General features: G+C 37.8%; 1 protein-coding gene across 1 annotated transcript in view; it reads right to left on the bottom strand.

Annotated features, from left to right (window-relative positions):
* The window catches only part of LOC127659765 (glutamate receptor 1-like), a 142,719-nt gene that overhangs the window by 108,403 nt on the left and 18,063 nt on the right, over positions 1 to 16,253 (bottom strand). Inside the window, exon 3 of the mRNA XM_052149719.1 lies at positions 1,496 to 1,735. Coding sequence (XP_052005679.1) covers positions 1,496 to 1,735 — 240 coding nt within the window. The remainder of the gene's footprint in view (positions 1 to 1,495; positions 1,736 to 16,253) is intronic.

Below are 16,253 nucleotides of genomic sequence, written 5' to 3'. Positions count from 1 at the left end.
GCAGCTGAAGGGCATTTCGAATTGGGTACTTGGAATGTTAAAGCACGGCAGGTTGATTCCCATTCTGGGTTTGAGATGCTTGAATTCCAAGCTAATAAAATGTCAATTCAGAATAATAATGCAATACTGATTTCTGACAATAGATTTGAAGGATGCTTATTTCCATATTCAGATTGTGCCGAAGCACAGGTGCTTTCTCAGATTTGCTTTCAGTGGCAAAGTGTAACAATTTTGCGTCCTTCTCTTCGGACTTGCACTAGCACCATGCACTTTTGCAAAATGCATGGGTGCGGTTTTGATGCACTTGAGGCTTCAGGGCATCAGCGTTTTGAATTCTCAACGATTGGTTGGTGCTAGCCCACTCAGAGACTCTGGCTGCCTAACATCAAGAGGTCATTTTCAGCAATCTGAGCAATCTAAGGATGTATGTAAACCTAGACAAGAGTGTCCCATTGCCAAGGTAACAGACTCTGTTTCTAGGGGAGGAGCTCACATTCTATAATTTCGCCAGTGTCTAGCAGTGTTCGAAGTGGGACATGTTCTCCTTGCGAGAACATATCACAGGCTTTTGTGGCTCATGACCACTGCTTCCAGTGTCATTCCCCTGGGTATGTTGAATGCAAGACCTTTTCAGTGCTGAATGAACTCCACGAACATGATGATGGAGTCCTACATCAATCGCTAGGGAGGAGTGCGCTCTCATGCCACATTGAGTCTGGCATAGCGCATTCTTCTGTGGGCTCTATGAGCCGTGCATGTGCTGGCCCGTTTGAATTGGGGGGGGGGGGGGTGAATCTCCTGTCCAGACGGGGCTTGATGCCTGGAGAATGGACATTATATCCTCAGATTATAGAAAAATCTGGAGAATATTCGGCAGAGCGGTAGTGGATCTGTTTGCTTCGAGCGAGACATCACACTGTCCCCTCTGGTTTTTCCCCCTTTGCACACGGCACAGCTGGTGCTGACAGGTGTGTAAGACACTACTTGCTAGGGGAGCAGCAGAGAACAGCACAAGCTACCCATGACTTTTCTGAAAGAGACCTGAGAATATCAGGGAATTTTGTCTTCATTCAACCTAAGAAGAGACAGACATTCAACATTCCTATAGTGCTCTGCCTGTAGTCATTTTGGCAGATCTCCATGGAAAAAGATGCACAAATGTGCAGGGAGAGATGCATTCACTAAGATCAGTACACAGAAAGCACATAAACAGCTCTCCCATGAGTCATATCTATATCTGTCATTGCACACTAACATGTTCACAAACAAAATGGGAACAAAAGCTGACTCAATCTGCATACCAGCAATGTGGGGGTAAATATTGGGTCTCAGAGAACCAACCAGCCATATTCAATATATTATTCTAAAGGGCAAATTCACTAAAGTAGTGCCACTTTAGCTTGCGGTATTTCAGTGCTATACCCTGAAATCATCTTTTAACTTAACCATTGAGAGCTAAGAGTTTTTAGCATAGATCATGAAAAGCAGGTCTCACCAGAGTCTGAGCTGTACATGTAGACGAACGTGCTCCACTTGTAGTGTTCAATTATGCCAACTAGGGCGTCCTGCAGTTCGGGTCTCAGCTGGATGACGAACTGATTGGAGTTTTCCATAGGGAAGCTGGGTGTCACAAAGCAGACATGTAGCGCACCGCAGAATGACATCAGCATGTTCACGGTCTTCCTGTCGTATACCCCAATAATGGCATACACTCCTTTTGAGAACTGTGAACAGACTGGAGAAGAAAAGAGAGCATTTATGATTTATAATACAGACATAATTCACATCAAATTGGGTTTCATTCACTAACCATGTGCATGCACGGATTTGTGTGCAAAACCTGAGTGTGAATGTCTGCATGCAGAAATCACGATTAACAAGTTTGCGCTAACATTTTTATAATTTCTTTTGATAAAATTAGGATTAAAACCACATGTACACAAAAAAAAAAAAACAAAAAAAAAAAACAAAAAAAACAGACATGGAATGCATTATATATATATATATATATATATATATATATATATATATATATATATATATATATATATATATATATATATATATAGTGTATATACTTTAATTCAAAGTAAAAAAAAAAATTGTGTGTGTAGTATTATTATGTTTCAACTGTTTTTGGTCATGGCAAATTTGGTTTTTACTCTTGCTGCATTTAGAGAGTGTAAGGATACATCTGCATATTAATGGCTGTAGAGGAGAAGTTGTGTGTAAATCCCTAATGTGGAGATGGCCTGGGTGTGTATTATGCTAATTAGCAACTACAGGCACACGCCCACTCATTTAGAATAACCAGATTCATCATCAACATTAGTACGACAGTAAGAACAAATGCACATCCATACACATCTGTGTATGCAAATACTAATGAAAGAGAACTGATTTCATGAATCATTGCCAAACAATTAGTAATTATTTTGAATACCCATCATTGCACTAGAATCAGTTGAAGGGCGGGGGCGGGGGGTGATCAGTGTTGGGGTTCCTCCTAAAGTCCACAATCATCTCCACTGTTTTGAGCGTGTTCAGCTCCAGGTTGTTTTGACTGCACCAGACAGCCAGCTGTTAAACCTCCCTTCTGTATACAGACTCGTCATCATCTTGGATGAGGCCGATGACAGAGGTGCTGTCTACAAACTTCAGAAGCTTGAGAGAGGGGTCTTTGGCTGTGCAGTCTTTTGTGTACAGGGAGAAATGTAGTAGAGTGAGCACACATCCCTGGGGAGCACCTGTGCTGATTGTACAGGTGCTGGAAGTGAATTTCCCCTGCCTCACTAGCTGTTGACTGTCCTTCAGAAAGCTGGTAATCCACTGACAGATAGATGTGGAAGTTTATGTAATTTAGTTTGGAGAATAGCTGGGATGATGGTGTTGAAAGCTGAACTGAAGTCCACAAAATATCCTTGCATATGTCCCTGGTCTGTCCAGATGTTGCAGGATATGATGCAATCCCATGTTGACTGCATCCTCCACAGACCTGTTTGCTCGATTAGCCAATTGAAAGGGATCTAGAAAGGGTCCAGTGATGTCTTTCAGGTTGGCCAACACCAGTCTCTCAAATGAGTTAATGACCACAGATATCAGGGCGACGGGTCTGTAGTCATTAAGTCCTGTGATTTTGGGTTTCTTTGGGACAGAAATCACAATTGAACGTTTGAAGCAGCATTGCACTTCACACTGCTCCAGTGATCCTTTGAAGATCAGTGTGAAGATGGGGGCCAGCTGGTTAGCACAGTATAAAAGACAAGCAGGTGAAATGCAATCTGGACACTATGCTTTCCTTGTCTTTTGTTTTCTGAAGACACGGCACGCCTCTTCTTCACAGATCTTAAGTGCAGTTTGAGTAGCAGGAGGGGGGAGGACGGGGGTTGCTGGAGGTGTTGGTGTTTGTGTGAAGTGAAGGTCAGAACGAGTGTGGGGTGTGAGATTGGGCCTTTCAAATCTACAGTAGAATACATTCAAATTGTCAGCCAGTTGTTGGTCCCCAATGTTGAGGGCAGGAGTCCTGTTTTCCTGTCAAGTTATTTCATGCCACTCCACACTAATGCAGGGTCATTAGCTGAAAACTTGAAGCAGTATAGAAACAGTATGGTTAGAATTTCTGAGAGTGCAGATAATCAATGCACACAAGGGGCTCACTGACATTTACCAAACAGCGGGATGCTTTTCTATCTCTGCTTCCTTGAATGCTGAATACACAAGCTCCCCCCATCCTCCTCTGTTGGTGGTAAAATGGCCTCCATCTGTTTGGAACCATCTTTCTTTACCGGGTTTCCCTCATTTTAATGCTGTATTATGCTCTGCTGTTGTTATCTTTGCCCAGGTCGAGGTTATTTTTCACTGCAGCTCTGGGCTGCATGATTCAGTGGTGAAACTAAACAGATTGAAGTCGCAGTCTGTTCACTGCCCAAGGCCCAAATCCCAGCAGGGGCTGCCTGAGGGGCACAGAGGGAGCCGGAGCGATAGGCATGGCCATCACCCAAACTGCCTGCCCCACTATGAAACAGCCAAGAAGTGCAGGGTTCAGTTAGCATGTGTGTGTGCATTTGTGTTTGTGACCGCTGGCCCACACATGCCCTGTGACTCATTTCAACATTCAGTAACACCACAAACCCTTTAACTTCAAGTAATATACAGACCAGTGTTTCACAACTGGTGCATCGCATGCCAAAAATCGGCCACAGGTCTGTTCTGATCTGGTCAAAGTCCGCAGAGAAAAAACAATGTTAAATGTAAGTAATATATAATGTAACAAACCAACAAAATGAATAGGCGTAGCAATTTTTAAAAGAATGACAAAACGCTTCCCATATCTTTCATTGCTGACATCAAAGAATGCATGTCCAGTCAAACACAATTGCATTTTGGCACAAATTCATCTGTCACTTGATAGAAGCTAGCCAACTTAGGCAAATGCCAACAGTTGCGTGACATTCCTCATCCTCAAAAAGCATGAACAAAATGTTGATACAGGTTAATTTGCAACAAGGATAAACATGGTTTTGAGGATGTTTTGAACAATTAATTATTGGCTAATTATATAATCAATAGTTACTAGAACATTTTTGGTACTTATGTAAGCAAAACAATTCTTGTACTGTTTGGCCACCAGTAGTGTCCAACCTAAATCCTGCAGGAAAAACCAGTTGAACTGAAGCTGAAGTTTGATATTTTGAAGCAACCCAGAAATATGAAAGAATAACCTACCAAATTAAATCTTATAAAGAGACTGTTGTGTAATATTCCACAAAGACACACTCATTAACACAGTTGTCATTGTACTGTATATAAAAGTCACATGCTTAGTGCTAAGCAATAATGAATATGACATTTCTAACAGATGCTGCGGTGAGTTGTGAGGTAATTTTGGGGGTGTTCTTATCACACAGCTTTGCTTCCTCTGTGACTGATGACTTGCACATTAATTCTGTTTGGGCTGAGCTTTGTGGACCCAGAGAGACAGAGAAAGTGAAAAAAGAAAGGTAGGTGGGGGAATGCATCCCTCTGAGTAAGCCATTACCAAAGACATATGGCACATTGAATCAAGCTTCTCGTAGTACCATATGTTCTTGTCTTGAATGGTTCCACATAGTTTCCTTTTTTTTATTTATACAATGTTAATAACCTGTGCTTATTGAATTACATCACATTATTGAACTTCCTGGCAATCAACATCAGTGGAATTCAATACATTTTATTTGATACAATTTGGAATACGCCTTCATTCTAAATGACTCAGAGGTATGATTAAAGTTTTTGTACACATGGGGCTGTTAAATGCTTGATTCTGATTGGTTCACAAATGTTCTAAGGTGTGCAATTATTTTTCAAGTAAATGCAAGTGTGTAGAACTGCCTACAACATTGGGGGGGGGGTGTTTACAGTGTGAAGAAATTACATGTTTACTTTGATACAATTCTGTGGGGGGGGAAGGGGGTACCTTTTTCGCTCTCAAAACAAAGTCTCTCGAGAGCAAAGTCAGCACACCCTTGTGATATAAGCAAAATAATTGACTCCGGCCCATTGAATTATTGAAAAATCATGCACGGTCACTAATAATAATAATAACGGTCACTCCGCTGCATTACCGCCTCAGGTGTGCATTATTTTTCAATGATTCAACGGTCCATCGTCAATAATTCCTTACTTACAGCATTATATTAGCACAGCTTATAATGTTTTTTTCAATTAAAAAAACTAAACAAAAATGGTGAAAGGGAATAATTTGAAAACAGCAATGCTTTATGATCTGGAATGTTGGACAAATGATGAATAAATTAACCAATGGGCTTAGAGAACATCTGAAAGAGTCAGAATAGATTAAATGTCCACTCATGATTGTATTACTTAAACTGACACAAGATCAGATTCAAGTTTCAAAATATAAATTAAGTTTGAGTTGAACCATTCAGTATGTTTTAGACACATTGAGCCATGATGTACATGAAAATGATGCGAGTTTAAATCTGGCATTTAGATCTTTCAGAACAAGAATTACCACCAAACTAGAGACTCTGATGTACTTATCCTCTTGTTTAGTTTTACATCTGGGCCTTCCACCTCTCTTTCTGTCCTCGTTAGAGACAGTTTTAATTTGTCTTTGAAGACTATACTGTACACATTTGTATTAAATCTTCAGTTTTTTGGCAATTACAAGCATTGTATAGCCTTCATTCCTCAAAACAATGATTGACTGACGAGTTTCTAAAGAAAGTTTCTTTTTTTTCTTTTTCTAGTACCAAATTAGCAATTTAGCATGTTTACTCAAGGATAAGTAGTTGGAGTGATGGCTGCTGGAAATGGAGCCTGTCTAGATTCTATAAAAAAAATATTTTTTTCCAAATAGTGATGGTGCTGTTTTTTACATCAGTAATGTCCTGACTATACTTTGTGATCAGTTGAATGCCACCTTGGTGAATTTAAGTAATAATTTCCTTCCGAAACAGCAAACACTGCACATTATTCCAAACTTTTGTCCGCCTATGTATTTTAAGCTAGTACTGTCGTTATTGATTTGATCAGGTCATTCACAGTTTGTCGAGTTATTATTCTTCTTGGAGCTGGTAAGTTTGGTTCATGGCTTAGAATTATTTACCTTTAAATCCTTATGGAGAAAATATCTGGGAAAAATACTTCTGGAATAAAGACCACTCAATAAGTGAACAGTCACATTTTTGCTCTATACTTCTTCAATTAAAAGTGTTAAAAAGGCGAAAAAGAAAATGTTATAAATCTCTTGCAAGTTATTATAAGTAATGACAATAATTTCAATATCCATCTCAAATACACATTAGCTTGACTGATCTGAGCAAAGCTAATCAGAGGCAAAATAGTCAAATGAAAAACAAATAGTTTTCAATCAGTAACTCAATTAATGCCGCCACTTCCCAGAAGTGTAATAATCTGGAAGCAGTTTGGAAGTGTGCGTCTCTATCTCTCTTTTGCTCACATCTGCTCTGCTGTTCTGAAATGTTCCTCCTGACAGGGAGCACATGTTCAGGTCACCAGGCCCTCTAATGACAGGAACACACTAGCCACCTGCAGTGGTTTGTGTAAGTCTGAGTGGAGATGTAAAAAGTGATGCGGCCACCTTTGGCACACCTGTGCTCCCCAGCCCTGCTAAAGATCCTGGTAACATCTGTCCTTTCTGGCATGATCTTGCAACCAGATCTCAATGGGTCTGCTCAGCCCAACCAAACAAGTTATTAAAGTGGTGATGACTGATGAATTTGTGGTAGTGAATGTTCAGTTTGTTTGTGTTCATAACACTCATTGATGGTGTGCGAGAGTCTAATGCTTTTTTAATTAAAGCAGTAGAGGGGTTATTACTTAAGACAAAGACTTAAGAAAAACACTTTTTTGTTTGCTATACCATAATTCCCATAAAAATCAATTTTATTTGACATTTGTTCATATTTAAATAGTTCACCTAAAAAAATTAAGAAGAAAATTCTGTCATAATTTACTCAACCTCATCACGCACCATTGACTTCAATCATGTCAAATGGCATTGGTTCTAATGTGTCTCATAACTAATTGCAAAGTGCCAAGTTTCAATATACGGAGGTGCAAAATAGATTTAGAATAGACATATTCTTTACACAAAGCTATCATATGTATTCAGAAGACTTGGAATATAGTGCATTAGTCATGCAGACTACTTTATTTGTCTTTTTATGAGCTTGACAGCACCTGGTCACCATTCATTTCCATTAAAAGCTAAAGAGCAGCATGAACATTCTGTAAAAATCCCCTTTTGTATAACATGAAAGGAAGAAATTCTTGCAGGTTTGGAATGATACAAAGGTGAAAAATATAAAATGCTTTGGAGCTGGGATGCAGGGCTGGCTTTCCTGCCTCTCTGTTTGTGCTCAGCCTAAATTACATCTGTTCCACCTAAAATGTGTGAGGCCAGTCTATTCAAATTACATTGTGTCTGAGACATTTCTTGCCAGGTAGTGCTGTGGAGTAAACCTGCTTTAAACTGAAGACTGAGAGTAGTCTTAGGTAGGACTCCCTCAGGAGAATTCCACAGACTAAATAGCCATTTCCTTTTCAATCTGTTTCACTCACTTATTCTCTCTCTCTCTCTCTCTCTCTCTCTCTCTCTCTCTCTCTCTCTCTAACCACCACCCCCTCAAATCGTGAGCAAAGACCCTGTGCATTATTTGGTGTCTGTGAGCTGCTTTTGGTGCATGTTGATGACTGATAACATGTCTGTGTATGGACATTATTTGAACAACTGCACAATGCAATGGTCTTTAAAGGACAAACAAGCTCCACCTCTTTTTTTTCCACCTGCTCTGCTTTAATGATATTTTCTGCTCTGTCCTTTAGCCTACAGTCTTCTCTACAAACACACACACACACACACACACACACACACACACACACACACACACACACACACGCACACACACACACACAATCGAGAGTGGCCTTTACACCTTGGGTGTGCATTGTTTTTCAATAATTCAACAGGCCTGAGTCTATTTTTCCGCTTATACCACGGCTACCACACCTTAAGACATCGTTCAGGGTTTTAAATATGGCTTCCAAAAATAATAAAATTCCTCGATTCCGAGGTGTTGGGAATAGAGAATCGACTCGAAATGTTGGTATCGACTTCAAAGCTGGAGTGGATTCATTTCAGGGAAACCGGTTGGTATTTTTAGACTATGTTTATTTCCTCAACCACTGAACTACTACACATTTCAGAAGCCAAACAGCCTTAAACTACTTTCAAAAGAATTATAAAATGGCTGCATCTTAAAGATCATCAACCTGACTGAGTATTTTGTAGCCTGTCAGCAAATATAAATCCATTTGATCATCTGTATTCCCAATCATACAAGCCCTTCAACATATCTGCTTTCCAGACCGGTATTGTTTGCTGGAATTTTTTACCTTGGACTAAAATCAAGTAACATGACAAATTTGAGACACTAAATTGGCAAACAATAACAACTTCCCCGATATTACAACACAAGTCTGTAACAAGGAGATGGCAGAGTAGAGTTAGCTTCCCAGATAACCTCAATACAATGTTATATTAAAGTTTAAATGATCAATGTGTTGCACTTATAAAAGTGAGAATGTAACACTTCTCTTCTTGTTCTGGAAATTTTAACAGTGTTTTAAAACCTTATACACATAATTTTATTTTTTTAAGTAGCCTACATTTTACACAATTTTACATAAAAATTATTTTATAAATACATTACAAAAGGTTAAATACATGTTATAAAATCAATATTTGTATAAACTGTACAAATAAACCAGTACAACAACCTGGATTTTTAAATAAAACTGAAGTGTATTGTTTGGACATTTTATTCAGTGTACAAAAGGTCAGTCATTCTAATATAAACCTATTTCTAAACAAAAACACATGAGTGGTAACAGACAATTTCACTGTAGGGTAAATAGTGCTTTTAAAGAGCACCTATTATGTTTTTTCAAATATTACCTTTCATGTAGTATGTTATATAGCTGTTTGTGAATGTAAAAAAGTCTGCAAAGTTTCAAAAATCAAAGTGCATGACAAATGGAGTTATTGACTCCCAAAAGAAAGAACCGATTCTGAACACCTGAAACGAGACATTAGTAATTCCAGACTTCCTGTACTAACCTATGTAATTTGGTAACAACAAAACCTGCCTCTGGTCTTCATTGGCTGCTCACGAACAGCTTTGACCCACCATCAAGCACTACACTATGCGGTAGACCAATCACAACAGACTGGGACATCTGACCAATCAGAGCAGAGTAGGCTTTCTGAAAGCAGGAGTTTAGTATGAATGCTTTAGAACAGATCATTGAATGAGTCATTTTTGACACTGGGAAAAGAAGGTAATGCTGCAATTTAAATGATGAGAAAATGAATGTGTTTTTTGACCTTGGATGCATGTAAATCTATTGTATGAGACCTTTAAAACAAAATTAGGCATGTTTAAAAACCATAATAGGTGCTCTATAAGACTGTTTGAGGTAGTTCTTCAAAATGCAGGCTCATCTACTCAAACTTCCCAAAATGTAGCTCATGAGATTGAAGAATTAAGCTTTGTTGTGTATGTGTATATAGGCCTTGATTTAATTTTAGAATGGACCTATTAATAGTAAATGTCATTCATGCTATTATAAATTGTGCCAAGAATCCTTAGTAGTGAGCTGTTTATTATGAGATTTAAATTTACCTCCTGGTTTTTTTCAGAATCTAAAAATTTACTCGGAATTGATTCCCAAATTTCTGGAATTGAACAGCCCTAGTTTTATCTCAAGATATTTTCAGGTTTTCATTTCTAAAATGCTCTTGTGGGTGAAACTACTTTCTTCCACCACAAATTCATGCTATGATACAACCCAAGCCTTCATTGCTAGTTCGACAATATCACTTTAGAAAAAGCAACAGATTAATAGGAGTAATAAGGGTTTGTGTGTGTGTGTGTGTGTGTGTGTGTGTGTGTGTGTGTGTGTGTGTGTGTGTGTGTGTGTGTGTGTGTGTGGGCATGTTTATGTGGTTTACGAGGACAATTTTTTAGGTTGCAAACTGGTAATTACAAGGGTATTATGCTATAAATGTGGTTTATGAGGACATTTCTAGTGTCCCCATAATTTAAATAGCTTAAAAAACATTAAACAATGTTTTATTGAAAATGTAAAAAAGCAGAAAGTTTTTTGTGAGGGATAGGTTTAGGGGTTGTGTTAGGTTTAGAGGATAGAATGTATAATTTGTACTGTATAAAAATCATTATGTCTATGGAAAGTCCTCATAATGATAGGTAGACCAATATCTTAAAGTAACAAGGCATTTGTGTGTGTGTGCCTGCGAGCGAGTGAGGGACAAATGGTGAGTGATCGCATGTGGGACATGCTTTACATGTTTGCTGCAGCTCTCGTCAGAAGTAAAATCGCTTCAAAATCGCCAAGATGTAAGTTCTACAACTTCTCAGCAGTAGCGAGTTTTGCCATTTTTGTTTATAGCTCCTCCAATGTAAACCTTAACAACTGTTTTCAACCCCACTGAGATGCAGCACTGACAAGACGGCTCTGTTTATCACTAGCGAGTAAGTGTTTGTGGAATTCATATAATGTATGTGTGTCCACGTGTGCCTCAAGATATTTCAGATAATATAGAAACTGTTGTATTGATCATGTGTATCTAGCTTTGATACAGCGCAAACCTTCGTTCTAAAGTAACATTTTTGAACTAGCAAAGGAGGATTGCGATGCTTTACTGGAGCACTTAGTAAAGTAACAAGGCATTTGTGTTGGTGCATTTGTGTGTGTGTGCCCGTGAGCGAGTGAGGGACAAATGGTGAGTGATCGCATGTGGGACATGCTTTACATGTTTGCTGCAGCTCTCATCAGAAGCAATATCGCTTCAAAATCGCCAAGATGTAAGTTTAAGCATACTTCTCTGTAGCAGCGTGATCGTGTCTCCATTCTTGTATATATCTATTTCTGTTGTTAAACAACTTTTTACAGCGCATGTATGTGTCAGTGTTGTTGTGGGTGCAAGCTAAAGAGAGATGGAGAGAGGGAGCACAAGGGCACTTTTCAACAGAAACTGAAAGAAATTCTGGATATAATAGACATTGTTTGTCATTCTTATCCGATATACTTAACCACTGTCTTTGTTTAAATTGGTTATTTTGTTGTGGTAGCCTGTAGGGCTCTTTGAAATAACTGAAATAATTTGGGGAAGTGATATGGAACCATTATGCGGTCAAGACCTGAAACTGCTTCATAGCCGTGCATTTACTTGAAAAATAATTGCACACCTTAGAATGTCCATCAACCAATCAGAAGGAAGCATTCAATAGACCCATGGTATAAGTAGCAATAATCACTCCTGTATCCTACTGTAGAAATTCAACCTTTACAAATATGTGCATGGCACAACAACTGAAGCCAGGGACAAGACTTTTCTTTAAATGCAATATAACACAGGCAAATGTACTGTTGTACTGAATTACAGTAGCACCAGGGGTGGATCTATACACCATAAGTATCCAAATGTATAAATTATAAATGTAAGTATATTATAGTTGACGTTGACATTGTGTAGGTGTTATTTACGCTGAACTGCCTGAACTCTCACCGAACGCACAAATGAATAAACTGACAGATCGCCTGATTGATTACAGTACCGGCCTTTGTGTATTTGCTACTGAAGCCCATGCACAGTGTTTGGGATCTTGGGGAGTTTTTTATGGCTTAATTCCTCAGCAACCACAACAATGACAACATGGACAAATACATGGAAAAAAAAGAGGTAAAAGATGAATCTCTCAGTAGTTTTTTAATCTACACTGAATGATTATTTGATACATCACTGTCAGCTATGGTATGAGATGAGTGAGACATGTCCTCACCACTTCTTGAAATAGCTTTTGTTAACTATGCGTATATTCCACATAAACATCTCCAGTTCTTGAGGAGTTTCTATTTTCTCTATGTGTTTTTTGACTAGCAATCTGGCACTGGAATGTGTTATTATGAATGTTCTGATAAGCATTCATTATGGCTGTAATCAGTGTCTTTTAGTGTCAGCAGCTCGCGATCTTTTCCGGTGGAACAGAAAAGAAAAATACTGTATGTACCCCATTGTAATGGGGTACATACAGTGTGTGTATGTAGCGTCTGTGTGTTGTCTTTTTCTCTTTCTCTACCTCTCTCTTAACTACTCTCAGTTGTGGGGTAACCAGGTGATGATTGTTGATGGGGTGGACTGGCACGCAGTTTGTTTCCTTTCTATGTGAGACTGGGGTGTGAGTGGAGATGGGTGTTCATAATTTTTTCTGTGTTTCCACTGCAGGAGTGGAGAGTTTGTGGTTGTCTCTGTCTGTACTGCGGAGTTTGTTTTTTTTTCATATACAGAACTGAGTCTGACAATAAATGTGTCTGTGTTTTCGCTACTCTCGTCACCCGCATCTTTTATTGCATTTTATTTTTAAAGTGTAACAACCATCCACTGACGTACAGAAGCAATCTTGGTTTATTTAAATAAAAAGTTATATTTGGGCAAATTAGAACCCAGAACCTCTAAAAACTAGAGTCAAAAAGTTACCACTAGACCAATCAGTCATGTTCTTAAAGAGCTGATCTATTTTTTTCATCTACTGACTAACAAAATCCCAAGACTGAAAGTGGCAGATGTAGAAATAAAATGACTAATTATGTGAAATATATATCTGAGTGCTTGAATTGGTCATTAAGTATGACTGTTTATCAAACAGGTGATTTAAAATAATAATAATTAACATAATTAATTAATGAATGAGTTTCGCAGAACTGTCCCCTTAATACCTGTTCAACCACCGGCAGCATTGTTGCTTGGTGCTGCTAGATCTATGTCCCAAGTAGGCGTTCCTACTGCTGACCCCACTCTAGCATTATTGGTGGACTGCACAACTGGCCATTAGGGTTGGGCGATGTCCCCTAAATTGGCAGTTGACGATGTTGACAGTAAAACATTGCGATGGACGATGATATCGTCGGTGGGGCGGGGTGGGGGGATTATATCATTTCATATAATTTTCAAAAATTATAATTTCGTTATTTTACTAACCCAACTAATGACTCGTCGGCGCTTTATCAGTAGGTTGCACGACACGTGAAGCATTTTTTTTTTAGCTTTCACTTAAGAAAAGTTGTGCACTTTTTATTTTAATATATCTCTTTACATAAATACTATTTTCCACTTAAAAACTATAATTTCGTTATTTTACTCACTGATGAGCAAAAGGTCGAGGCAGAAATGACCATGTACCTGCAGGAAATGGCCATTGATGGGGAAGAGGACCCGCTGACTTGGTGGAAAACGAACGACAAAAGGTTTCCGTTCATGGCAAGATTAGCACGGAAATATCTGTGCATATGTGCTACCAGTACTCCATCAGAGCGGGTCTTCAGCACAGCGGGTAGTGTAGTTACTCCAATCCGCAGCTTATTAAAACCAGATAAAGTGAATATGTTGGTATTTCTGGCCAGAAACATCGAAATTTAAACATGGTCTATGGTGAAAGATATTAGACTTCTTTACGCATTTTTCGCCATCCGTTGCGGAGCTATTCGATTTTGCATATTATTTTTTAAATGTTCATTTGTGTAGTTCATATGACCACTTTACAATATTTCAATAACATCATTTATTTTGTAGCCTGTGCTGAAGTTAATTGTGCTGCTTATTATAAGTGAAATGTTAATGCCGAGTTTCGGTCTGAGTGTTGTACCCGTTTTCTTGTTCTTTATTTGTTGTTCTTCTATGTTTTAATAAATGTGTGTTATTCATATTCACCTTGTTTCTTTCATTTGATTTGACATTATGGATTTATGGCCAAGGAAATTTTTCTTTAAAAGTATTAACCAGACAAAAGTTATTTGACGTTCGCTGGTCTGGGTTTATCTTAAACTGCCGCTTCAGTGTATACAAGAGCTATGTGACAATGAGCAAGATTTTCTGAGACACTACAACTACTAATAATTAATTAATAAAGGCTATTTTCTTGTAGCCTACAACATAAAATATTTTAATCTAAATGTACAGTGTAAGACATGTAAAAAAAAGACAAGAAGCTAACAATTTCAAGATCAATATTTGTGTAGCCTGCCTGACACGGTATTTTCACAGACTAACACGTCACGTCTCTGGCATATACTACAGTATTTAAAATAGCATATATGCATTAGTTATATTCTCAATTTAATTTACAGAGCAATCCCTGCAAAGTTTTTAGGTTAACTATAGAAGAGACTAGGATTAGTGAGTCACACTAGCAAGACTCGCAAAAGGGGGCGTGGCATCACGATGGTGGCTCTACATCGTGATGTTGGTCAGCCATCACGATGGACGATGATATCGTCCATCGGCACAACCCTACTGGCCATAGTAGCTTTTGAAATGCTGATTACAGATGATACTGCCGATAAAACTTTGAAAAATATATAATTCTAATTTGACAAGGAATCAGTTCTCTTGCCTCTAAAAATTAACATTCTCAAGGGGAGCACATTTGATATAATCTGTAGCAGTGCTTAATGCACCATATCAACTCAGAATGCAGACACAGTTTTCAACTCATCATTTTATTAGCCCATATCCCACCCGTATTGCAGTCACATATCTAAATATAATAAGCATGAAACAAAATAATAAGCGTGAAACAAAAAATAACAAGCACACAAATAAATCAAAAGCACAGATCAAAATAATAAGCACAGATCAAAAAATAACAAGCATGTATCAAAGATATATAAACACATTTAAAATATGCTGCAAAAAAAAAATAAAAAATAAAAAATTCAAGCAAAGTCAACAGAATTGCAAACAAAATCAAGTTTTCCTTGGCTATATATGTCTTTTGTGCTCTGACAATTTTGCTTTTATTTTTTATTTTATTTTTTGTATGCTTATGCTGTATTTTTCTTTGCTTTTGTTTCCAAGTTCTGCACTTGGTTTTCCAAAACTTGTGAGTAGAGTTTCATGTAAATCAGGGGGCATTTTGTGTCCCTATTGGTCCACAAGTTCTTGATTGACAGCTCCTCTTCTAGCCAATCATTCGAAGAGGGGAGGTGACGTCACTCCAATGCGACTCCGATGATTGTACAATTGAGTGTACAATTTTTTTTAAATATGAGCAAAATTATTAGAGAGCAAAAAAAAACATTAATATAACCAAAGAAATCTTGATTTTGTTTGCAATTCTGATTATCTGTTGTTTTTTGAAGCAAATTTGAAATGTGCTTATATATTTTTTTATTTATGCTTGTTATTTTTTGAACTGTACTTATTATTTTGATCTGCGCTTTTTATTTATTTTTGTACTTATTCTTTTTTTATTTGTGCTTATTTTTTGATTCACGCTTATTATTTTGATTGGTTTTCCAAAACCAATCAAAAAAATATATATCTTTGATACATGCTTGTTATTTTTTGAACTGTGCTTATTATTTTGATCTGCGCTTTTTATTTATTTTTGTACTTATTATTTTTTTATTTGTGCTTATTTTTTGATTCACACTTATTATTTTGATTCACAATTATTATTTTGGGATCTGTGACCGCAATACATTTGGAAGGATTTTGATTCCATACATATCCATGTATGTGGTTACAGATAAATTATATAGAACAATGAAATTGCTCACAGAAACTTTGAACTTCTCTGTCTTGCCTGCAATTGTCTCAAGTGTATCTTCACTCACATTGCTAGTCACTCATGAATGTCGCT

The sequence above is a fragment of the Xyrauchen texanus genome, chromosome 19 (assembly GCF_025860055.1).
Source record: "Xyrauchen texanus isolate HMW12.3.18 chromosome 19, RBS_HiC_50CHRs, whole genome shotgun sequence".
Taxonomy (NCBI): domain Eukaryota; kingdom Metazoa; phylum Chordata; class Actinopteri; order Cypriniformes; family Catostomidae; genus Xyrauchen; species Xyrauchen texanus.
The sequence above is the reverse complement of the archived record's forward strand: the minus strand, read 5'-3'. Positions and strand labels throughout refer to the sequence as shown.